This window comes from Mustela erminea, chromosome 11, assembly GCF_009829155.1.
Source record: "Mustela erminea isolate mMusErm1 chromosome 11, mMusErm1.Pri, whole genome shotgun sequence".
In the NCBI taxonomy this organism is placed as follows: Eukaryota; Metazoa; Chordata; class Mammalia; order Carnivora; family Mustelidae; genus Mustela; species Mustela erminea.
The window spans coordinates 82379416-82404016 of NC_045624.1; the positions used below are offsets into that span (position 1 = coordinate 82379416).

General features: G+C 37.0%; 1 protein-coding gene and 1 long non-coding RNA gene across 6 annotated transcripts in view; one reads left to right on the forward strand and one right to left on the reverse strand.

Annotated features, from left to right (window-relative positions):
* Positions 1–24601, forward strand: part of LOC116568927 — a 49369-nt gene that overhangs the window by 15589 nt on the left and 9179 nt on the right. The window contains exon 5 of one of the 3 annotated variants that reach the window (XR_004276784.1): positions 571–984. The exons of the other annotated variants lie outside the window; for them this stretch is intronic. This is a non-coding gene — a long non-coding RNA (uncharacterized LOC116568927). Of the gene's footprint in view, positions 1–570; positions 985–24601 lie in introns of those variants that run through there. 3 annotated transcript variants of the gene reach the window in all.
* GNAI1 (G protein subunit alpha i1) overlaps positions 21978–24601 on the reverse strand; it is an 83126-nt gene continuing 80502 nt past the window's right edge. For all 3 annotated transcript variants that reach the window (XM_032304762.1, XM_032304764.1, XM_032304763.1), the window contains one exon: positions 21978–24067. In XM_032304762.1, coding sequence (XP_032160653.1) covers positions 23877–24067 — 191 coding nt within the window. In that variant the 3' untranslated portion in view covers positions 21978–23876. The remainder of the gene's footprint in view (positions 24068–24601) is intronic.

The window sequence follows — 24601 nt, forward strand, 5'->3', positions numbered from 1 at the left end:
TCACACAGGGAGAGAGATCTGTAAGGTCAGACTGGCCCATGTCCACCACTGGTTTGGTCACGGGCATCTCCCACTGTCAGATGCTTCTTGTCACTTCATAAGTGCCCTTGCAGGTCCACATACCTGCCCAGGATGGAGTGGTGACCAGTTTTCAGCTTCAGTGGTCTAGATCATTGAAATACTTATTTTCACAGACACTTCCCCAAAACAGGTCCCCGTATACCCCAGTAGCGGGGTCTGAATTCTCACTGTTTCACAAGAAAGCTGGAGTACAGGGATGTTCTTTGAGGGTAAACTCAAAATTCCACACGCTCTGCCTCCCAGCAGCTGATCATAGAGTACACTTTGCTGCCCTGCTGCAAATTGGTTACAGGTTGAATGATGCCAAGTGCTCTTGGTGATGTGAATAAACCACAAGTTTTATAAGATGCTGGTAGGCGTACAAATTGCTACACCCACCTCAAAAAACAATTTCACATTTGGTAGAGTTCAAGATGTGACTGTGCTTATCCTAGGTAATTCTGCTTGGAGATGTGACTATGCTTGTACTCCCTAATTCTCCTTCCTAAGGATCAGCTCAAGACAAGCATGCTCATGGCAGTATTGATGAAAGACGGGAAAATGACCAAAATGTTTAGCAAAGAAGAGTACGTAAATTGATACTGTCCTACAGTGGATTAAAAATCATGAAAATGAACAAGAGCTACACACGTCAACATTCATAAACCTCAAACAAGTTTGAGCAACAACACAAAAGCAAGTCCTAAAAGAATACGTGCAATCTGATGTCATATATCACATACCATTTCAAAAATATGAAAAACTGAGCAATATATAAAGACGAAGTACATGTGTGCTAATTCAATAAAGTAACGCAAAGATTAGTAAATACCAACTTCAGGATCCAGGTTAGCTCTGGAGAGGATGGAGAGCGCCATGGTCAGAGTTAGCCATATGGGGGACTCCAAAGATATTAACTTTATATAACCCAGGTGACGCAAGTATGGGTTTTATTCTTCTTTAAACCATAGACTATGCTCAATGTTTCGTGCATACCTATCTACATACAAACATTCATAATTAAAAAAAAAAAAACTAAAAGGATCATTTAAGTGGGCTCTGTAGCTCCAGAAGTACAAGACCAGTCAGAAAATCTTCTTGGCTCCCTGTCTTGCAAAACTCTATGGCGGTGAAGGATCATTTGCATAAGAACCCCAGGGGCTTTCTGGGAGTGGAAAAGACCAAAATACCAATTCCTCCCTAGCTGTTCTCTGCAAACAACCACAAATACTTGTGATCAGATCACGAGACTCTGGGAGAGTCTCCTCACACAAAAGCCTTCCTGTGGATGATGACCACTCACCTCTCCCAGCACTTTAACCTCCAGGTTTCTCCTCCTCCAGACCTCTAGGTCTCCTCCAGACCATGGCTCTAGCGTGCAGCCTCCCAAGTAGCCATGTACTCTGCATTTGTTCAACGTTTGTTCCCTTCCTGCTCTTCTCCTCTCTTTCTTCACCTCCTTTCCCATTCCTTTTTTTAATTAAAACCTTCACTCTCTATTTGCCAAATTCTTAAAGCACATACTAATAGAGAAGAAATGGGGTGAGAAAAGGACAAAAAGAATAATAAATTTTTCCCCAAATACTGTTCTAAATATACTCATTGTGTCCTTGTAGATGTTTGAAAGCAACAGAGCCTTCCTTATTAGGGAAGTATAGCAAATGTAAAGAAGTTGTGTCTTGCATCAGGACTTATCAGTGTCTTTAAAACTCTAAGGGGAGGATCTGGTATGCTATTCATTTCCAAATTTGACCAAAAACATCCCTTCTTTTCTACCTGTCTTTCTTGAATAATAATATGTCCTGTGGAGAAATTATGGGAAATACTGAGTTGGAATTATGACCAATACTGTTCTCATAGTAAAAGGAAAAGAAGTCAAATATTTTCTACATGAAATGTTAGTAATAAAATATTTTAATTCTCCTGGATTCTCTGTTGCTAGGTGGATAGCAAATTTTCTATGGTAAATACTATAGTTTAGTGAATATTTTCTCAACATAATCACCTTAAAAAAAACTTACATCAAGCTTTCTCCCCCAATACTGAATGAGTATCTGTTCTACATTAGGTACTATCTTAGTGCTGGAAACACAATTGTGAAAAACATAGACCTAACTACTGTCCTCATGGAGCTTCTGTGTAAGAAAAATAAATAGTTAGAAAGTAATCCTCTCTCTTAAACACACTTAATAGTAAAATAAGGAATACAATTTGAAGGCAAATTTAATGTGACATTTTTAGCCCCCAATATATTTTTTAAATTATTATGACTCTACTCAAGTAACTATTAAAAGTAAAAATTATTGCATAGGGAATAAAAAGTCATCCTGTCATAAAAATTGATTTAGAACTTTTGATTTACTTGGTCCCTGCTCAAACATCTCTCTTTTGTTAATAGGAGCACATTGCGCCATAGGACAGTAATACCTTCATCCATCCAGGCTTTTAATTATTGTCTTTGCCTTTTATTACCTGAAGTTCTAGCAAATGTACTCAAATCCACTGTGAAGGCAAATTACTGATGCCACTGAGAATATGAGAATTAACACAACTGATGAAAATAATGATAGAAAAATACTATAATCAAATCTGATACAGAAAAGATCTGGCAGAATAAGAAATGTTAACAAAGAAAAATAATTATAAGAATGATAACAAAATGAATTATTCAGGGGTAAATTATTAAGAGAGATGCTTGAGAAATAGTGTAAGCCCTCTAGTATTCTTCAGAATACCTTTTTGAGATCATCCTGTAAAAGCCAACTATGAAGGTAATCAGACTCTTTTTTTTTTAGATTTTTAACTTTTTTTTTTTTAATTTAATTTTTTTTTCAGTGTTTCAAGATTCATTGTTTATGCTCCACACCCAGTGCTCCACACCCAGTGCTCCACGCAATCTGGGAGTCTCACCCAACCTCCCAGCCCCCTCCCCTCCAAAACCCTCAGTGTGTTTCTCAGAGTCCACAGTCTCTCGTGGTTTGTCTCCCCCTCTGATTTCCCCCAACTCCCTTCTGTCTTCTTTACTTATTTGGAAAAGTACTATGCCGAAAGTATATATTGTTTTACTCTTTGTTCAACAAATTAGAGCACAGTTGAAATGCAATCTAAATTTTGTTAAATATAAGCTATGTTTTTTATTCAGAATCTTAAATTTCATCTGTCAGGAACACATCCAGTCAACTTAATCATTATTTATTACTCATTTTTCTTCCTGTTTTAAAAGGATTCACTTCAAAAGCCTTTTCCATTGTCTGTTATTCTCATATGATGATTTCCTACGCTGGTATTCTTCTCGTTTAAACATAAGTCTAAAAGTCACACTGAAGTTTAGAGCCCTATTTTCTCAGTAAATGAGTTCCTAATTCTAGTTTTGGAAATTGTAGTTAGATGACTTAGCCATGTGCCTGAGGTTGCTAAAATATTGAACCTTTCATTTTTAATAGGATGGTATTTGGCTCCAAGTACTATGCTCTTGCCACCAAAGCAATGAAAACAATAAGTCTCTGCGGTAGGCAGAATAATGGCTCCCCAAAGATGTCTATGGTCTAATCCCTGGAATCAGTGGATACATTATACAGTGTACAGAACTTTGCAGATGAGATTATGTCAAGGATCTTCACATAGGAGAGAGTATCCTAGTTTACCCAGGTGGGCCCGATGTAGTCATAAGGTTCCTTAGGGAGGCAGGAGGGTCAAAATATTTAAATAGAGGCCAAGGTCAGAGAGGAGAGGTTGGGCTGCAGGGAGCAGGGGCCTGTGAGGCAAGAAACACAGGTACTTTCTAAAAGCTTGAAAGGTAAGCAAATAGATTGTCCCCTAGAGCCTCCAAGTAACATGCAGTCCCATGGACCAATCAATGTTAGACTTCTGACTCCAAACCCGTAGAACAGTTTGTATTACTTGAACCCACTAAAATTTGGTGGTAATTTTCTGCAGCAAAAGGAAACCAGTACAGTCTTGTTTAGATTTTTTTTTTTTCCTGTTTTCTGTTCTGAAAATGCAAGGAAAACTTAGCTTTCCCCTATCCAGGTCCCTTTTAGGAGACACTTGGCAAGGAACAGAGAAATGGCTTTCATTTTCTAACTGTTTTGTTTTTGTTTGTTTGTTTGTTTTGTTTTTTTAAGATTTTATTTATTTGACAGGGAACACAAGTAGGCAGAGAGGCAGAGAGAGCAAGGAAGGGAAGTAGGCTCCCCGCTAAGCAGAGAGCCTGATGTAGGGCTAGATCCCAGAACCCTGGCATCACGACCCAAGCTGAAGGCAGAGGCCCTAACCCACTGAGCCACTCAGGCGCCCCTTTCTAACTGTTCTTAATGGATCAGTTCAAAAGTTTTTCCTCCATGAGGCCTTAAGCCCATCCCCTGGCCTCTCATGCCAGGATGCTTTTATTTCAAGGGACCATAGGTCCATTCTGAAGGTGCAATGGGTGAAATTAATGACTATGCTGGGGAAAGAGGGGTAAACTAGAACTGTCCTAGGACAGGTGGTCACCCAGCTTCTATTTCCACCACAGTGCTCACCGCACTTTTGAACTACACTTTTGAACGACAATTAAGCACTTGTCTATCCCGCCACTACTCGCCCCTCTCACCACCAGTCCTTTTGTCGGAGATAAGGGAAGTTTTCCTCTTTCTCTGTTCTCCGTGATGTATTTATCAGCATCATAACCCTCGGTGTCCTGATCATTATAATAGCTACAACTCCCATCATACTCACTACGTGTTGGACGCACTGTGTGCATCAAACGTGGTAAGTCAGCCCTGGCAACAGCTGGGCAGGATGTCACTGATGTTCTCCTCAGTTTATAGAACTATTATCGAGGCAGGGAGAAGCTAGGCAATATGCTCAAGGTCACACAGTGGGAAATGGCAGAACCAGGAGGCAGGTGTAGATGGCTGGCTTCTTTATCACTCTTGACTCCCCAAGTAGGACTTTTCACCAACACAGTATATGTAGTCATTTGAAAGGTGAAGGACACAGAATTTGGCACAACTACAACCCTAATTCTAATTGTTAATAGAAAAAAGAGTTTGGGCAACAAAGAATTTCAATGTAATAATTTGTGTTCTATCCAAAGCTCTATGGCATGGGGCACCTGGGTGGCTCAGTCAGTTTAGTGTCTGCCTTCAGCTCAGGTCATGATCCTGGAGTCCCAGGATCAAGTCCCACGGAGGGCTCCCTGCTCAGCAGGGAGAGTGCTTCTCCCTCTGTCCCTCACCCTGCTCATGCTTTCTCTCTCTCTCTCACTCTCTCTCAAATAAATAAATAAAATATATTTTTTAAAAAACCTCCATGGCAAATTAAAATAGCTATCCATACAGATGTTGCCCCTGATGTTTTAAGAAGTCAATTGAAATTATTAGAATTGACTTGGGGAAAAAGGAGTCACTAGATGGAACATATGAGTTTTTATTTTCCAGTTAAGATACATAAGTGACATACAGCACTGTAAAAGCATATAGCATAATGATTCAATTTACCTATATTGTGAAATGGCTAACAACTTAAAATAAGTTTAGTTAATTTCCATCATTTCATATTTACCATGTTTTTTAAATTAAAACTTTTTTTTTCTTTGCCATGACAATTCCTAGGATCTGCTCTTCTAACAACTATCAAACATACAGCAGTGTTGACTATAGTCATTATGTTGCACATTAAATTCCCTGTAATTATGTATCTTATTTTTTCTTTAAGGATTTTATTTTATTTGACAGAGAGATCACAAGTAGGCAGAGAGGCAGGCAGAGAGAGAGGGGAGATCATGAACACAGATCATGACCTGAGCTAAAGACAGAGGCTTAATCCACTGAGCCACCCAGGCACCCCTGTAATTATGTATCCTTCTAATTAGTTGGAAGTTTCTACCTTTTGACCATGTACATCTAACTCCCCTTCCCTTCCCTGCTCATCTCTAGTAACAAGTCTGATCTCTTTTTCAAATGTTTTTCTTTTTCAAGATTCTACATGTAAGTGAGATCACATGGTATTTGCCATTCTCTTTTTTTTTCCCGCTCTAACTTATTTCACTAATCATAACCTCAAGGTTATGTCACAAATGGCAGGATTTCTTTCTTTTTTATGGTTGAATAATACACCATTGCGATGTGTGTGTGTGTTTGTGTGTGTGTGCGCGTGCACGAGCACATGTGTATGCGCACTTGCCAACCGCATTGTGTTTATCCATCCACCCATCGGTGGCCGCTTAGATTGATTCCATGTCTTGAGTATTGTAAATAATACTGCTATGAACATGGGGCTCCAGACATTTCTTTCACATGGTGTTTTCATTTCCTTCAGATATATTTCCAGAAGTAGACTTTCTGGATCATATGGCAGTTCAATACTTAATTGTTGAGAAAACTCCATGTTGTTTTTCATAGTGTTTGTTAAATTTGCAGTCCCACCAGCAATGCACCAAGGTTAGCTTTTTACCCCATCTTTGCCAGCATTTTTCTTCTTGAAGATAGCCATTCTAACTGTTGTAGGAAGATATCTTGTCATGGTTTTAATTTGTTTTTCCCTCATAATTAGTAATGTTGAGCACCTTTTCATGTACCTGTTGATCATTTACATATCTTCTTTGAAAAACAAGTCTATTCAGGTCCTTTGCCCATTTTAATTGGATTATTAGGGGAGGTTAATGAGTTGTATGAATTCTTGATATATTTTGGGTCTCATCTATCAGTTACATGGTTTGCAAATATGTTTTCTCATTAGGTAGGTTGTATTTTCATTTTGTTGATGGATATTTTTGCTTTGCAAAAACTTTTTAGTTTGTTATAGTCCCACTCATTAATTTTTTTTTTATTTTGTTGCTTGTGCCATATTAAAATCTTTGCCAACATTGATGTCAAGGAGATTACTGTATGTTTTCTTCTGAAAGTTTTATGGTTCTAGATCTCATATTCAAGTCGTCAATCCATTTTGAGTTAATTTTTGTGAGTCATATAAGATAGTTGAGTTTCATTCTTTTACATATGAATATCTAGTTTATTGACAAGACTATATTTTTTATGGAGTATCCTTGGCTCTCTTGTCCTATATTAGTAGTCTTTATATGCATGTGTTTATTTCCAGGCTCCATTCTGTTCCTCAGATGTATGTGTCTGTTTTTATGCAAGTACATGAAATTTTGATTACTGTAGCTTTATATTATAACTTGAAATCAGGAAGAGTGCTGCCTCCTGTTTTGTTCTTTGTCAGGATTGTTTTGGCTCTTTGGGGTCTTTGGAGTTCTAGAAAAATTTTAGGGTTTTTTTTTCCACTTTTGTAAAAAATGTCACTGTAATCTTGAGGGGGATTGCATTAAATCATAGATGGGTTTGGGCAACATGGACATTTTAACGGAATTAATACTTTTTAACAGAATTAATACTATTTGATCTATGAACACAGGATTTATTTCCATTTATCTGTGTCTTCTTTGATTTCTTTCATCAATGTCCTATAGTTTTCATGTAGCAAACTTTTATGTTTGTGGTTAAATTTATTCCTAAGTATTTTGTAGCTCTTGATGCTAGTATAAGTGGGATTATTTTCTTTACTTATTTTTCAAATAGTTTGTTAGTATATAAAAATGCTACTACTTTTTGTATGTTAATTTTATATCCTGCAACTTTTGGAATTTGTGGATTAAATCTAACAGTTTTTTGGTGCAGTCTTTTGGGATTTTCTATATATAAAATCATGTCATCTACAAATAGACAGGTTTACTTCTTCTTTTCCAGTTCATTTTCTTGCCTAGTTTCTCTGGATAGGATTTCCAGTACTATGTTGGATGGGAATGGAGAATGGGGATTCTTGTCTTGTTCCTAATCTTAGAGAAAATATTCTAGCCTTTCACCATTAAGTATAGCATTAGCTGTGGGCTTATAAATATAGCTTTTATTATGTTGAGACACATTTACTTTATACCTGATTTGTTAAAAGTTTTTATCACGAATTGATGTTAAATTTTATCAGATGCCTTTTCTGCATCTGAAATAATCTTATGATTCTTTTCTTTTATTCTATTAATGATGCATCACATTGATATATCTATGTTGAACAATCCTTGTATCCCAGGGATAAATCCTATTCGATCATGATGAATAATTCTTTAAATGTGCTACTGAATTGGGTCTGCTAATATTTTATTGATAATTTTTGCATCTGTATTCATTAGGGATAGTGGACTGTAGTTTGTTTTTTCTTCCTAGTGATGTCATTATCTGGCTTTAGTATCAGGATCCCTCACTCTAAGTCTGTGTGTCTTTCAGGCTAAAGTGTTCTCTTGTAGGCAGAATATAACCGGATCTTGTTTTTTATCCATTCAAACATTCTGTGTCTTTTGACTAGAGAATTTAATCCATTTATGTTTAAAGTAAATGTTGATGGTTAAGGACTTCCTATTGCCATTTTATTAATAGTTTTCTGGCTTTTCTAGATCTGTCGTAGATTTGTTGTTTCTTATTTCTTGTTATGCTGCCTTTTTTGTGTGTTTTCATGTCTCTTGGGTATCAGTATGTTTTAATTAATTTTTCATGTTCTTTTGTGTAATTGTTACAGGTTTTTGCCTTGTGGTTATCATGAGGATATTTATATAAAATATCTTATAATACTTTCGGGGCACCTGGGTGACTCAGTCGTTAAGCATCTGCCTTTGGCTCAAGTCATGATCACAGAGTCCTGAGATCGAGTCTAGCATCAGGATCCCTGCTCATTGGGAAGCCTGCTTCTCCCACTCCCCATGCTTCTGTTCCCTCTCTCACTGTCTCACTCTATCAAATAAATAAATAAAATATTTTAAAAAATTATAATACTTTATTTTAAACTGATAATTTAGATAGCATCCCTAAACTTTATACTTTAAATTTTCTTCCCCCTTACCTTTTAAATTATTGACATTACTGTATTCATGTTTTTATGTTGTGAATCCAGTAACAGATAATTGTAGTTATACAATTAGTACAAATGTACAAATTTGTACTATTAGTACAAATATTTGTATTATTTGTGCTATTTGTACTAATGTACTATTCTTACATTTGTTTTTCAACTTTGAAACTGGAGTTATAATAAGTGAATTATGCACCACCAATACTGTAATGCATAATCTAATATGACTATATACTTAATACCAGTGAATTTATACTACCTTCTTATATTTTTATGATGTTAATCAGTATCCTTTTATTTCTACTCAAAGAATTCCCTTTAGCATTTCTATAAAGCAGATTTATTGGTAATGAATTTCCTCAGCTTTTGTTTGTTCAGGAAAGTTTATCTTTCCTTCATTTCTGAAGAACATCTTTGCCAGCTATAGAGTTCTTAGTTGACAAGAGGTTCCCCCCCCCCTTTAAATTTTTAAAAATATCATCTCATTCTCTCCTGACCTAATAGTTTCTGTTGAGAAATCCATCAATACTCTTATGGAGATTCCCTTATATGTGACTTGTCTCTTTCTTGCAGCTTTCAAAATCCTTTCTTTGTCTTTTGACAATTCAGTTATACTATGTCTTGGTGTAGCCCTATTAAGATCCAACCTACTGGGGGTTCTTTGGGCCTCATGAATCTGGATGTCCATTTCTCTTCCCAGGTTCAAGTAGTTTTCAGCCATTATTGCTTTAAATATACTTTTTGTCTCTTATGCTTTTTCCTTCCAGAATTCCCATAATGCATATATTGTTTCTTTTGGATTGTGTCCTATAAGTCCTGTAAGCTTTCTTTATTCTGTTTCACTCTGTTTTCTTTTTGACCATCTAACTGGAAAATTTCAAATGTTCTGTCTTTGAGGTTACCAATTCTTTCTTCTTCATGGTCAAGTCTCCTTTTGAAGTTCTCTTCAGTCCTTCAGTTAAGTCATTACTTTTTAGCTCCAGGATTTCTGTTTGGCTCCTTTCTTTTTCTTTGATGGTTTCTATACTTCACTAAACTTCTTTAAGATCATTTTGAATTCCTTGTCTGATTGTTCATAGATTTCCATTACTTTAGGGTTAGTTATTGAAGCTTTATTAGTTGCTTTGGCATTTTCATGTTTATGTGCTTTTTTATAATCCTTGATTCCTTATGTTTGTATCAGTTCATTTGAGTAAGCCATCTCCTCATCCAGACTTTACAGATTCACTATGGCAGAGACCATTCTTCACCAGTCAGCTCAGTTTGAGCTTCTGGATGTGTCCACTTATAAAGCCCTTGGGGGAAGTGGAGCTTGTTATCAGTGTCTATTTATAAGTGAGGACATTGCCCATGTTCTGAGGTGGGGGAGGTAGAGTTACTGCTGGCTGAGAAGAGTTGGATAAAACTCCTGGCTTTGTTCCCTGCCCAAGCAAGGCTGTAGGACAGTTTCCACAATGGCCTGGGTTCCCTAGGTCAGGATTGGGAATTATACTGAATAATAGGTGGGGATACAAATTATCCTCCCTGCCCTGGTGGGGCAGCAGAAGAGGCCCCCAAGGGCCTGCATGGCTCTTTGTTTGGGAAACTGAACCAGGCAAGATTCTGTCCTGAATTCCCTGGTATTGAGGCCACCGGTTTTGCTTGCAATTGGGGAAAAGTCCTGATCTGTGCTTTCTGTTCAAGTACCCATGTAAGCATGGATGTTGGGTGGACTTTGCAGCTTCTGTGTGCAATATTGACATTCAGTGGTTGAGTGGGCTGAAGGCTATATTTGGCTATGAGTGGGGCTACAAATTACTTTTCCTGACTGGGCAGAGTAGGAAAACTGGTTCCAAGGCCAGAAAGGCTCTTTGTGGTCTTGACTCAAGTTGACCTGTGCCCCAAGTTCTCTGGATGACCAGGGACACTGGATTTGCTCTGTAAGCAATCAGGTCTGCCTCCTGGACTCTGCTCAAGTATTGTTGGGCTATATAATGTTTGAGATGTTTTTGGCCAAGCTTTCTGGTAAACCAGTTCCAGGAGCTACACTTAGCTGTGGGTTGGGCTATGACTCAGCTCTAGGGTCAGCAAGACCTTTATTTGAAGACCCAAATCAGGCAGACATGCATCTTGTTAGATTTCCTGGTCAGACTACATGACTGTCTTGGCTCTGCAGATTAGCAGAGCTGTTGGCTGAGACTACAGCTCAGACCCTGTATGTATGAACTTAGTCTCTCAAGATCCAAACATTGGTTATTGCATTCTGAGAAAGGTTATTTTATATATATTTTATATATATTTTATATATATATATTTTTATATATATATATTATATATATATAAAAATATATATATATATATATGCTTTTCAATTGCCCTTGACAATAACTAAACAAAAGGCATTTTTTTGCCCAAAGTTCAAGAAAAATGACACTTCTTCAGAAAATAAGGAATAGGCCTATTAGATAAACTCTTTTGCCAAATTTGAGAAAAATCATGTTGATCTAGAACCCTGGGCTGGGACTGCAAGCCAAGTGTGTGAAGTCCTTTGCTGCTTAGTAAACAGAGTGACTGTGATTTTGATTATACACACACTTATGCAAAAACAAAAACAGTAACAACCACAAAAAATAGGCCTAAAAGATGAAGTTAGTCTCTGAGAGATTAGATCTCAGGATTGATACTGCTGTTTCTTTGTGGAACAGTACTTCTTCCAATGTGAACCACGGTGATTTAAGTAAAAGTAAGTTCATTCTACTGATTTAGTGACATAAAGGGTAGAAACACACGGAATTACCAGAATGAAGTTAAAACTTGTATTCATGTGTGCATGATGATTTGATTAAAAAATTTATTCTTTTAAACATTATATTGTTTGATATAAAAATAGGGAGATAAATTTACTTGATTTTTAATGCCTTTATTGGATATATAAAGATTTAATCAAGCTACAATTAAGTTGATATAAAAATAGGGTTTTTTTCTTCCTAATTGTTAGAGCAACTTAAATAAGGTTTAATCATTTGGGCTCTTCCAAAACTTAAAAAATATACCTAGACATTGTTCTAAAATGCCTATGACATTTTAGCTAATGACAAATGAACTTATTCCCATATTCTGATACTGCTAACTTTTATTTGGTGCATGTTGTGCCACATAAAAAACTGTGGTATTTCTCATGGGGTGACTTATACATGTATATTCTGAAGAGGAGTGTAGCTAAAATATGCACATATGTATAATAACCTTTCTCAGATTGATGCTATTGAACTAATGAGCTTGAATCCTGAGGGAAGTTTGAGAATCTAGAAAGCTTCAATTGTATAGATAAACAGATGTGATTTTATTAAAACTTTGAGAACAGATGCGATCTTCTTGCTGACTTTTGTCTTTATCAAAGAACAAAATATGCATCAAAGGCATTGGAATATTTGATATGCTATTATGATTTTAGTCCTGCAGAATATGAAATTCCTGTCCTCCTCTGCAGCTCCAGGGAAGCAAGTCTTTCTGAAAAAAGTTCAGAAGCTTTTTTAATGCATGACTGTGCTCAGCCCAGTTCTGTAGGAGGTGTGGAGGAAGAAAGGAATTTGGCTAAGGGAACTGAAACATATTAAAAAACAAAACACAATAACAACATTAAAAAACAACAACAGCAACAAATCTTGTGATTTGGCTAAAGAACAGTAAAGAGATGGGTTTGTAAACCAGGGCTTAGTAATTTTCCAGTACCCTGATGGGTCTACTTCTACTCCATGTATTGGAACTAAAAATAACGACAGAGCTAATTTAAAAATTCAGTTTTAGAGTATGGATTTTTAAAGTGTGTATTGCTCTCTCTTATTACAGCTGACATATTTGAAGTGAGAATGAGCTAGGCCCCCTCCGCCCACAGTAAAAGGCCATACTACATCAAACCATACCATTTCAGAACTGGAATAGTCTTCACATGTAAGCTTTTTATCTATGGTATATGCTTCTCTAAAAAGTTGGGAACTTTCCCATGGAATGCAAATCAAGTTGTGGAAGAAAAAAAGTGTTTTACTTTTCAAGTAGAAATATAATTCTAGATGCTTGAATATTTTATATATTGCAGTACCCTCATGAACAATGTAAGAAGAGGTAGAATTCTAAAGATACATTTCATTTAACCCATTGTATCCAAAATGTTAGTTTAACATGTGCATTCTTTTTTGTATAAGCTGTGTGTGTGTGTGTGTTGCTCCTGCTGCCCATCTCAGTTTGGACCAGCTATATTTCACGTGCTCTGTAATCACATATGGGTCATAGCTGCTGCGTTAGCACAGATCCAGTGTTGGGAAAACAGTGGATTAACATGCTAGGCTTCTTTTCCTGCCTTTCCACACTAGACACATTGCCATTTGTATGCTAGTGTGCACCATGCACACTTAGTAACGTCTGCTTAGGCAACAGCATCGGAGATACGCTGTTGTATACCTGTGGCACTCAGGGAAAACATCTTTATGCCACCGCATTTTGAAAACACGGTCAACAAATGATCTGAGGCCCTGAATTTTAGCTTTCTCTGCCACCTTACAAGATACTTAATCTTTCTTCATTTGTCTCCTTATCTGAAAAAATGGAACTTTAATCAGTAACTTTGCAGGACTCTTCTAAGGACTAAATGAAAGCATCAGTAATGCCCCGTAAATGCCTGTTACTTCAGGCGCTGAGTAGATATCGTATCTATGCATTTTTAATATATACTTAACATGTTAGAGGAGATATTATATGTAGTATATTTAAAACTATGTACAGGTTTATGGTCTTGAATGAATCTTATTACACTAGTAAAATTTTTCAAGGGACTCCGTTTGGAACTCTGTTGTTTTAAATCTACACGTAGAAGTCTTAGGTGCAGAAGATTAAAGGTGGGGGTCTTAGAAGAAAGGGTCCCACTATAGTGGCTCCAAGTTTTCCCATCTAGCTTCAGTCATTAATTATTAGACTTTAGATAAGCTTCCTTTTGAAGAACAGATGCACGGTTAAAATTAATTGGTACTCTACTGTAATAGAGAATTTTGGAATGGAATAAAATGTATGCCCAAGCCTGCACAAACACTCAATTAATTAATTAATTAATTAATAGAATTAATTAAAGCTGTCTTGCTTGAGAAATGGTCACTTATATTGACAGGTATTTATCTTTTTTATTAAAAACAAATAAACAAAAAGACCTATGCTATTCTGTAGTAGAGTGCTAAAAAGTGAGTCCAGCACAAATTAGATGAATGAATTTGCTGCCAGGATGGTTTGCATTCCACAGGCTACAGAATACTGATTCACATTTTCTTTCTCCATTCATCCATGGAGAAGCTTAGGTTTCTTCCATCAACACTTGTTATTTCTTGTCTTTTTGATAATAACCATCATGGTTTTGATTTGCACTTCCCTGATAATTAATGATGTTGAGCACCTTTCCTCAGACCCATCGGCCATCCATATGTCATCTTCAGGAAAATATCTATTCAGATCCTCTGCCCACTTGTTTAGTTGGATTGTATTTTTGCTATTGAGCTGTAGGAGCTCTTTATTTATTTGCAAATATTTTCTCCCATTATGTAGATTGTCTTTTCTTCTTGTTGATGGTTTCCTTTGCTGTGCAGAGCTTTATAGTTGGATGTAGCCTTACCTGTCGACCTCTGCTTTTGTTGCCTTTGCTCTTGGTGTCCGATCTAAAAAGTCATTAAGGCCAAAGTCAAGTTACTTACTGCCTATGTTTTCTTCTAGGAGTTGTATGGTTTCAGTCGTACGTTCAGGTCTTTCATTCATTTTCAGTTACTTTTTATGTATAGTGTAAAATGGTGGTTCAGTTTCATCCTTTTTGCATGTAGCTATCCAGTTTTCCCAACATTAACTATTACAGAGACTGTCCTTTCTCTGTCATGTATTCTTGTCTCCTTTATTGTGTGTTAATTGACCATATATGTATGGGTTTATTTCTGGGCTCCCTGTTCTGTTCCTCAGATCTGTTTGTCTATTTTCATGTCAATACCACACTGTTTTGATTACTGTAGCTTTGTAATGTAGTTGGAAATTAGGCAGCATGATGCCTCCAGCTTTGTTGTTCTTTCTTAAGATTGCTTTGGCTATTTGGAGTCTTTTGTGGTTTTATGCAAATTTTAGGATTGTTCATTCTCTTTCTGTGAAAAATGCTTTTGGTATTTTGATAGGGATTGCACTGAATCTGTAGATTACTTTGGATAATCATTCTATTTATTTGAGTCTTCTTCAATTTGTTTGATCAGTGTCACAGTGTTCAGTGGGCCTCTTTGCTTCAATTTATTCCTAGGTATTTTATCCTTTTTGATGCAATTATAAATGGGATTGTTTTCTTAATTTCATTCTCATAGTTTGTTATTAGTGTATACAAATGCATAAAAATGCAACAGACTTTTGTATGATTTTGTATCCTGCAATTTTACCAAATTTATTAGTTCAATCAGGCAGCAGTTTTTAAAGTGTGAAAATATATACAGTTCTGTGGGACTACAAGTCTGAAGTCTTACTGGCCACCACAGCCAGGTGTCCAAGAGGTGTCCTCTGGGTGGCAGTGGCAAAAGTTAGGTACCAAATGACTGGATAAGCTCCTTTCCAGGAAATACTGATGACCTGGAGTGAGGCAGAAAGAGAATGCATAGAGGGACGGTCCACTGCCCTGTCTCCCTAGAGAGCAGCTCAGTAGAGCCCTAGAAGTGTGCTATATTAGGAGCCTGTCTCTTAGGCTGAGGCTTTAGGAAAAGTAAATAGGCACTTCCAGAAAGACTGTTTTTCAGTCTGTTGTTGGTGTCATACCCCGAGGGTGGTAACTAGCTGAGAACTGTTTCTCCATTTTTTTAACTCCCATGAAACCCACGAAAGCAAGCTCTCTTGGGCTACCAGAGACAAGAAATCAAGGGGCAACCCCGGGTGACAGTCACAGAAACTGGGACACCAGACACACGTACAAGCTCCCCTCTAGAAGACTCTGTCACTCAAGAGCAAAGCAGAGAGAGAGCACAGAGACAGTGCCAGCTCTTCAGGGTCACTGGAGAGGCTTACGGCTGGCCCTCACATGTGTGTTCAATTAGCCAGACTCTCGGGCTGGGGGTATGACGAACTAGGGGGCCTCTTTCACAGAGGTACTGAGGGCCTCAGTCTATGGCCTCGTGCAGTGCTCTAGGGGCAGTAGCCAGTTAAGAACACTTCCTCTGTTTCTCTCCTGTGTGAAGCATGAGCATAATAAGCCCCCTGGCTACCAGAGCAAGGGGTTCTGGAGCTGTTCTCTGGGCAGCAGCCATTAAAGTCAGGGCACCAGATCAGGGTATAAACTCCTTTGCAGGAGACAATAACAAGCTGGAGTGAGGCAGAGGGAGGGCACAAAGATGGTGCCTACTGGTCTCCATCTCCAGAGAGCAATTCAGTAAGATGAATGTTGACTTAGATGCCTACCCTCAGGCTGATGCTTTAAGATAAGAAAACAAACCTCTTTCATAAAAGTCTGGGCACTTTTCAGTCAGCTGTCTGTGCACCGGGTACTGGTGGATGAGTCTGTGCACTTGAGAGCCCTTTAAGAAGTGTGTTCTCCGTTCACTATAGTCTGGTGGGTTTCATGGATGCAAGATCCTCTGGCTTTCAGAGCTGGATGTTTTGGGGGCTCATCACTCAGGTGCAGGTGTTAGAAGTTGTGGTGCTCAATGTCAGGTTAGTTTTTCACAAAGAAGTACGGGGTTTTGAGATTTTTCCTTGTTGTGGGTAGACCTGCTAGGAATGGGTTTTATGGTGAGATTGTGACTTCATCTCTCCTACCCACTTGAGTATGGGGTATTTTCCCCTCATTCACTCAGTGTTTAGGAGTTGCACAGCTCGTTTTTGGGGTTTTACTGTTTTGTTCTGTATTTTTTTGTTTTGTTTTGAGGAAATTGTTCCATATGTAGCTATAAATTCAGTGTGTCTGTGAAAGATGAGCTCAAGGTCTTCCTATGTTGCCATCATGACCTGGAACCCAGTACTATTTAATGTAATAAAAATTAAGGAGAGAGTTGTCTGGAAATAGTTTTCACTTCACACCTATTTTTATTTCAAAAGTAAGGAAAGGATTGAAACTGTACTGAGGAGTTGCACAGAAAATAATTAAAATTCGAGAGTGCCTAACATAAAATTCTAGGTAGTATCTAATCTTCCAAATGGCTTACTTTAAGACTAGCTTTACAGTGAAATTGTACACACATCTCTCAATTTAGTAAAAATGAACTCCAAAATTGCAGAAAGTCCTGGTAAGATAGGGAATATGAATATAGCGTATGCAGGAATAAAATTAATTTTAAGAATCTGTTCAAAGACACTGCCGTTGGAAGAGCTTTGGCCTTAATTCTTAGGTTATCGACAGTCCTGGTCTGTCTTACTCTGCTTTCTTTTAGGTGAGGTGCTAAGCAATCCAGGGGAAACAGCACCACTTTCTTTAAAAGTGGCACTTATCACCTGCTAAAATGGTCATCAAATCAGTCTCGATCTTCTGCACATGCTTTGCTCAACAATACTGACTCCATTTTCATCAATGAAACCATGCATTTTTAATTTAAAGAACTGTCTCTTGGCAATGGAAGTGTTTGCACTCACTGTTGGTATGGAGCTTAGGAAGACAGCCAGTAAATCAGGGAAGCTGGAACGATCTGTCCTTCAAAATGGTCCTGAGAAGATTTATTACATGGAATGCATGTGTCCCAGGGCCGGGCTCTTCAGCCCCGCTCTGTGTGCTGCCAGCAGCTTCCTGCCTGTGCACATTTGGGTGTTTCTGTACTTGATGAAATGTGTTTCACAACTTTTAATGTAACTAAAAAATCCAAGTAAATAATAGAAATCACAACAGACACCAAAGCAAGCGGTACTGGTTAAAGGAAAAATGCCTGGGAAACAGGCCAATGGAGTTGTGAAATCTAAAACTCGTGATATAGAAGGGCATTTTAACTATTAAGATAGGGTTTGGGAAAGCAACTAACAAGAAAAAAACTTCCCAAACTTCCCAAATCAACTTTAAAATAACCTAAATCTCTCGTATTTTTGGTTACATGAAAACAAGACGTGGATCCTGAAGTTGAATTAAAAAAAGATACATTTTCAGTCCTGCTTCACTTGTTCCAGTCTATCAATATCCATGTGAGACACTCAGAGGTTTTCACTATGAAGATGAATCACAGTGGTTATATTGTTTCTGAGGCGTTTCATCCAAGGCTCATAGCAACAAGCACTGGTCAACACTGATTATGATTTTAAAGGCACCACCAAATTAAATATTCTTTATAATCAAATAACAGGGACATTGATTGTCCCGTGCCAGGCTCACTTCTCAGAGCTTCATATGCATTGTGAACTTATTAAATACTGACAACCATTAAGATGAGTGGTCTGATTAGTTAATCTCTATTTTTTTCAGGTGATAAAAAGGGAATAGATAAAGATTAAATAAATTGCCCAAGGTTACCCAAGGAATAAGAAATAGAGCCAGGATTTGAAGCCAGACTGGATGCCAGAGCCTAGGCCCCCATCACCACTCTCTACTGGCCTCAGTGTGCTAAGAAAGCACACTGAGCAGTGAAAATAGTAACAGCTATAACATTGATGACGTTATTAATTAAATTCATTTACACAAGGCATCACGGTTGGTTCAGAAGACCATACATGAAGTAAAACATCTAAAACTGTTCATACTCTTAAGTAGCTTCAAATCTAATGGATGTTAAGATACCATAAATAGGTTGGGTATAAGATATAACAGGTAACATATTTAAGTTTTTGTTGAGATATATTTGACATATAGTATTAGTTTCAGGTATGCAATATAATTTGATATTTGTGTATATATTGTGAAATGATCACCCAATAAGTTTAGTTGACATCTATCACCTCACAGAGTTACAAAACTTTTTTCGTGATGAGAAATTTAAAGATTTACTCTCTCAGACTTTCAAATATGCAATACCGTATTATCATTGTCATGCTGTACATTATCTCTCCATAACATATTTTATAACTGGAAGTTTGTACGTGTTAACTTCTTTTGCTCATTTTGCCCACCACCCTGTTCTGGCAACCACCAATCTGTTCTCTTTATCAGTGAGCTTCTTTGTTTCTCCCTCCCTTCCTTCCTTCCTTATCTTTCTTCCTCTTTTCCTTTTTTCCTTTCTTCATTTCCTCCTCTCCCCTCCCCTCTTCTCTCCTTCTTTCCTTTCTTTTAGGTTTACTTATTCATTTGAGAGGTGGGGTGAGGGGGCAGAGAAAGGGAGAGAGAGCACACGCAGGGGGAGGGGCGGAGGGAGAGAATCTCAAGCAGACTCCCTGCTGAGGGTAAAGCCTGATGCAGGGCTGGATCCTACAACCCACGAGATCATGACCTAAGCTGAAACGAAGAATTGGATGCTTAACTGATTGAGCCAGTGAGGGGCCCCAGTTTCTTTTTTCTTACCTTTTTTTTTTTTTAATCAACATATAAATGAGATCATATAGTATTTAGTCTTTTACTCTTATTTTACTTAGCATAGTGTTCTCAGGGTCCATCAATGTTGTTGCAAATGGCTAGATTTCATTCTTTTTATGGCTGAAAAATATTCATTATGTATATGTATGTGGATATAGATACACACATATATATACACACACACATTTTCCTGATGCACTCATCTGTTGCTAGACACTTAGATTGTTTCCATATCTTGAATACTGTAAATAATGTTGCAATGAACATGGGGAGAGATATATATATCTTTTTAATTACTGTCTTTGTTTTCTTAAAAAGTGAAATTGCTGGATGATGTTATAGCTCTATTTTTTAAATTTTTTGGAGGAACTTCTATACTGTTCTCAATAGTGGCTGCACAAATTTACATTCTCTACCAGGAATGCACAAGTCTTCTCTTTTTTCCCCACATTCCCACCAACTCTTACTATTTCTTGTCTTTTTGATAATGGCCATTCTAACAAGTATGATGCAATAGCTTATTGTGATTTTTAATTTGCATTTTTTTCTGATCATTGGTGATGCTGAGCACATTCATGAACTTGTTGGCCAACTGTAAATTTTCTTTAGAAAAATGTCTATTTAGATCCTCTGCCCTTTTCAAAGTCAATTTGTTTGATTTTTACTATTGAGTTATAGGAGTTCTATCTTTTCAATATTAACTCCTTACCAGATAGGATTTGTGAATGTATTCTCCCATTCCCTAGGTTGCCTTTTCATTTTGTTTCCTTTGTGGCACAGTATCTTTTCAGTTTGTAGTCCTACCTGTGTATTTTTGCTTTTGTTGCCTTTTAATTTTGGCATCAGATCCCAAATGCATTGCCAAGACCAATGTTAGGACGTAACCATGTTTCTTTAGTTTTCAGGTTTCATGTCTTATATCCAAGTCTTCAATCCATTCAATTTGTGTGTGTGTGTTTTAAGATAGTGGTCATTTCATTTTTTCACATATGGCTGTCCAGTTTTTCCAACACCATTTATTGAGGAATGTCCTTTCCTCTTTGTATGTTATTAGCCCCTCTGTTGTAAATTACCTGACCATAAATGCATGGGTTTCTGAATTCTCTAGTCTATTCCTCAGATCTGTGTGTCTCTTTTTATGTCAATTCCATACTATTTTGATTACTTTAACTTTGTAATATAGTTCAGGATCAGGCAGCATGATGCCTCCAGCTTTGCCCTATCTTGTGTATTTTTAATCTAAAAAAGTGTTGTGGTTCAGATAAACTCAGAAGGTTAAGAGTGGGGGCACACTATTTATACATTTTCTGGAAATAAGGTCACATTCTTAAGAGTTCTATAACAGACATGAAGTCAGAAGCCACAGAAGTTTCAAAGATTTGAAAACTTTGATCTTGCTCAACCTCTCTGAGCCTTTTAACCTTATTTTTAAGCCTAATTAACCTCTCTGAGACTTTTCTGGTCTTATGGTTACTTTGCTATTCGGGTAAGAACATACACATTTTATTCAGGACTTTTTCAGTAAGTGATTGAATTCGAATGAATAAGATCAAGCATATAAGTAGTCTTTTAGAAGGGTACTGAAATGAAGGGAATTTTAGAAACCAGAACAGCTTTTCGAAACTTAGGGATGAGAACCGGGACTACAACTGGTTCATTTGGGGTCACATGCCTAGTGACAGTAGATTAGGACTGGTCAGGCTTGAGTCTATGCCATGGAGGACTGGCAACTCTACTAGAACCATGGAGTTCTCAAAAGGGCAGATTAAAGAAGATGCCAGATGAGTCTAAAAAAAGATATCACAAACAAAAGTCCTAATAAATAAAAATAACATTAGCAGATATGAGTGAACAGACAGATGCTTGAGGGAAAAAAACCCAGGCTATGCACAAAGTACTATTAAGATGTAGCGCAAGAGAAGAGTGGAAATGTAATGAACTGGGCTCACATGATGGAAGAGCCCTGAATAGGAAGCAAAGTTAAATTTGATTTTACTGACAGGTCAGAGCCAATGCAGGTCAATGCACAGACGATAACACAGCTGCAGTTCTATATTGGGATAACTGGCCTGGGTTAGAGAAGGGAGAAATGGGAGGCCGGAAATTTAATAAGCCATTTCCTGTGGGAGTTAAGCAAAAACTTGCATTCGGTAGGAATGTAAAGAATGTAAAGAGTATAAAGAAAAAAATGAAATCCAGTGAGGCATTAGATAAGTAGACTTGTGAGCAAGATGGTGGCTTATTAGAGATGGAGACGAGGGCTAAAAAGTTCCCCGCTAAGGGAAAATGATGGTACTGAGTGGGCTATACCCGGAGGTGAGAGCTAGTTTAATGGTAGAATGATGATGAAGATGGTTTGGTGCATATGGGCTTGGAGCAGGCAGTACATTCTCAGAAGGGGATATCAAGCAGGCAGTCCTAAATGTGACACCATAGTTCATGAGGAAAACTTAGGGCCCGAAACTTTACTCAAGCTTCTGGAGTAGATGAAATTGCAAAAAGATAGCAAAGACACTGGAGAAATGGACTTTCTAGAGAGATACTTAAATCCTCATGCAAAACATGTGTTTAGCCAACAGGTTTGTAAAATTTTAAAAATTTAAATTTATTAGGATTTATTAGTAACACAATTACACAGAATAAAGTTCAGGAATTCACCAATGATGGTCACCAAGATGTGCTTCTTTGTGGCTTTTTAAACAGTATTTCTCATGATTCAAATTTATTCTTAGTACAGGTGAATCTCATACATAGCTTCACGATATGGATGTTACAGGTCTTTCATCGGTAAAATTAATGAGAACATATCTTTTGTGAAAGGCACATAAAGAATCTAAACTAACACATTTAAGAAAAGTGTGATAACTTCAAATTTCTTTACAAAGAAGAAAAACGAATCCCCAAAATAGAACAGGTGAAAATGTAGTCTGTGGTTACCCCCACACACACATACGTATACATACACGTCAAGAAATACACTCCAACAAAATGACAGCACATAACTCAACTTAGAAAGTACTTATCCACAGAGCTTACTGAAGGACTTCTTCAAGATGAAGACGCAAAACAGAAGGAGCGTAGGGAATGCTGTTCATGTTGTTGAAATGAGGTCACAGAGACACATTGTGAAGAATCAAAAGAAAAGGCTATCAAAATTCAATATCGAGCTGACATTTAAGACTTATTTCAGGATACATACAGTCACTGACTTTATTAAATACTACTACTCATTTTCTAAGTGTAATTGCCCATTTCAGACTCAGAAATAATAGTATAATTTAAAAAGATTAACTCAAGCAAGTGGAGGAACTCTGAATAGTCTAAGGGAAAAAAGTAATTTTAGTATAGTGTGATAATTAAATTTGAAATGAATTATACATATGAATTTAAAGCTTGCATTATATCAGCAGCTGAATAATCAAAGGTCTTTCTTGTTATCTTCCAAATAAGGAACTATCATGTGTTCTAGGTACAAGGGATTTCCCAAAGGAAATACACAAATGAATGTCTCAAAATTCATTATGCTGACATATTTTTTACCCACAAAATGCTCTCGATAATCCACCTAAACTTAGTTATAAATAAAAATGTAGTTATTTAAAGTGTATAAAAATTAATCTGGCATCACCTTTTAAGGAAATGCATGAATACCATCCAAATATTAAAATTCAAAGTGAAAACAAACCAACTGAATAAAAATTAAGTGTTTACAGTAAGTCTAAGAGTATATCCTCAAAAATCTGAAATTTTTAGTTTTTCAAACCAAATTCAATGTAGAATCAGATCAGCATGCACTCTTAAAAGAAAAATTAAAATGCATACAATGTTTACATAACTGATCCAAAGGCAGGTATAGTCATCCTCTGAAGAACATCTCAGTAAAACACATTGAATTTAAAGAACAAATCATGTTATTAAAATAGTCTGTGCAATGTTTGTACAAATAACTTTAGAATTATAAGTATACATATAATCAAGATAAGGACTGCAATGTTTCCTATTTTTAATTATTGTACTTAAAAATTTACAGGACAGGAACATAAATAAAGCTGTTTAAAACTGGCAAACAAATAGTCTGTCATTCAGTACAAAGTACCTAATATTTCTGATATTACCAAAGCCATCACGCTAGAATCTTAAGTTGCCACTCTTAAAGCCTAAAAGTAGTGTGGAAAACTAAAGTTATAAATACATGTATACATACATTTGCATATTTACACTTACGCAGAAATCATCAATACACTAGAGCCCAGCGTTAACACTGCCCTTAGTTTCACACTGCAGGACCACTTCTCACATTTAAGAAAGGTCCTTTTGCTCCTTTCAGTTAAAAAAAGACACAACAGAACAACTTTGGTCAGGTCCCAGATGCATTTGCTGTATACTACATTCCCGTGTTGCTGCAAGACTCTAGTTTAGAGAGATCCCCATATAAGCACTCATTTGGTTTGAAAATGCATTTTTTCCCCATTAACTGCAAAACTTAGAAGAGACCACAATCTTTTAGATTATTTTTTATGATGACATCTGTTACAGCATCAAAAACAAACTGCACATTCTTAGTATCTGTGGCACATGTGAAGTGGGTGTATATCTCCTTTGTGTCCTTTCTTTTATTGAGGTCTTCAAACTGACACTGAATATATGCAGCTGCCTCTTCATATGTGTTTGAGCCTGAGATGGGAAAAGGCAAGAAAAACACAAGGCGAAGAGTTAAAATGAGTGCATGGTTAAGCAAAATGGACCTGCAAATACTGCAAAAAAAAAGTCTGTTTCATACATACAAAATATGTGGATTCTGTCCCTGTATTTTTCCTTTGGGGATAAGAGAAATGATTTCTTCTAAATGAAAAATACCCAAAGTTAATTACTTTTTCATGACTGTCAGTCAGCCTTTCAAAGAAACCCTACAATCAAAAGCATGGTATTCCATGCTCCCCAGGGTCTTTGTCCCTGCCAGATTCAAGCACCAGATCTCCCTTTCTTCTCCCTTATAAGCTCCATCCCAATACTGAGCCAACTCTCCCTGAGGGTGGCATGTCATTTGCTTTCTAACCTAGTGGTTGATCAAGGAATGTTGGCTGAATGTTGATCAGAACTTTTTATTCCCTTTTCTCTATACATATCAATTAGCTTTTCCCATTTTTCTTTATTCAAAAATTGTACATGGGTCTACAATGTGGCTTATGGCCATGAGCTTAAAGACTT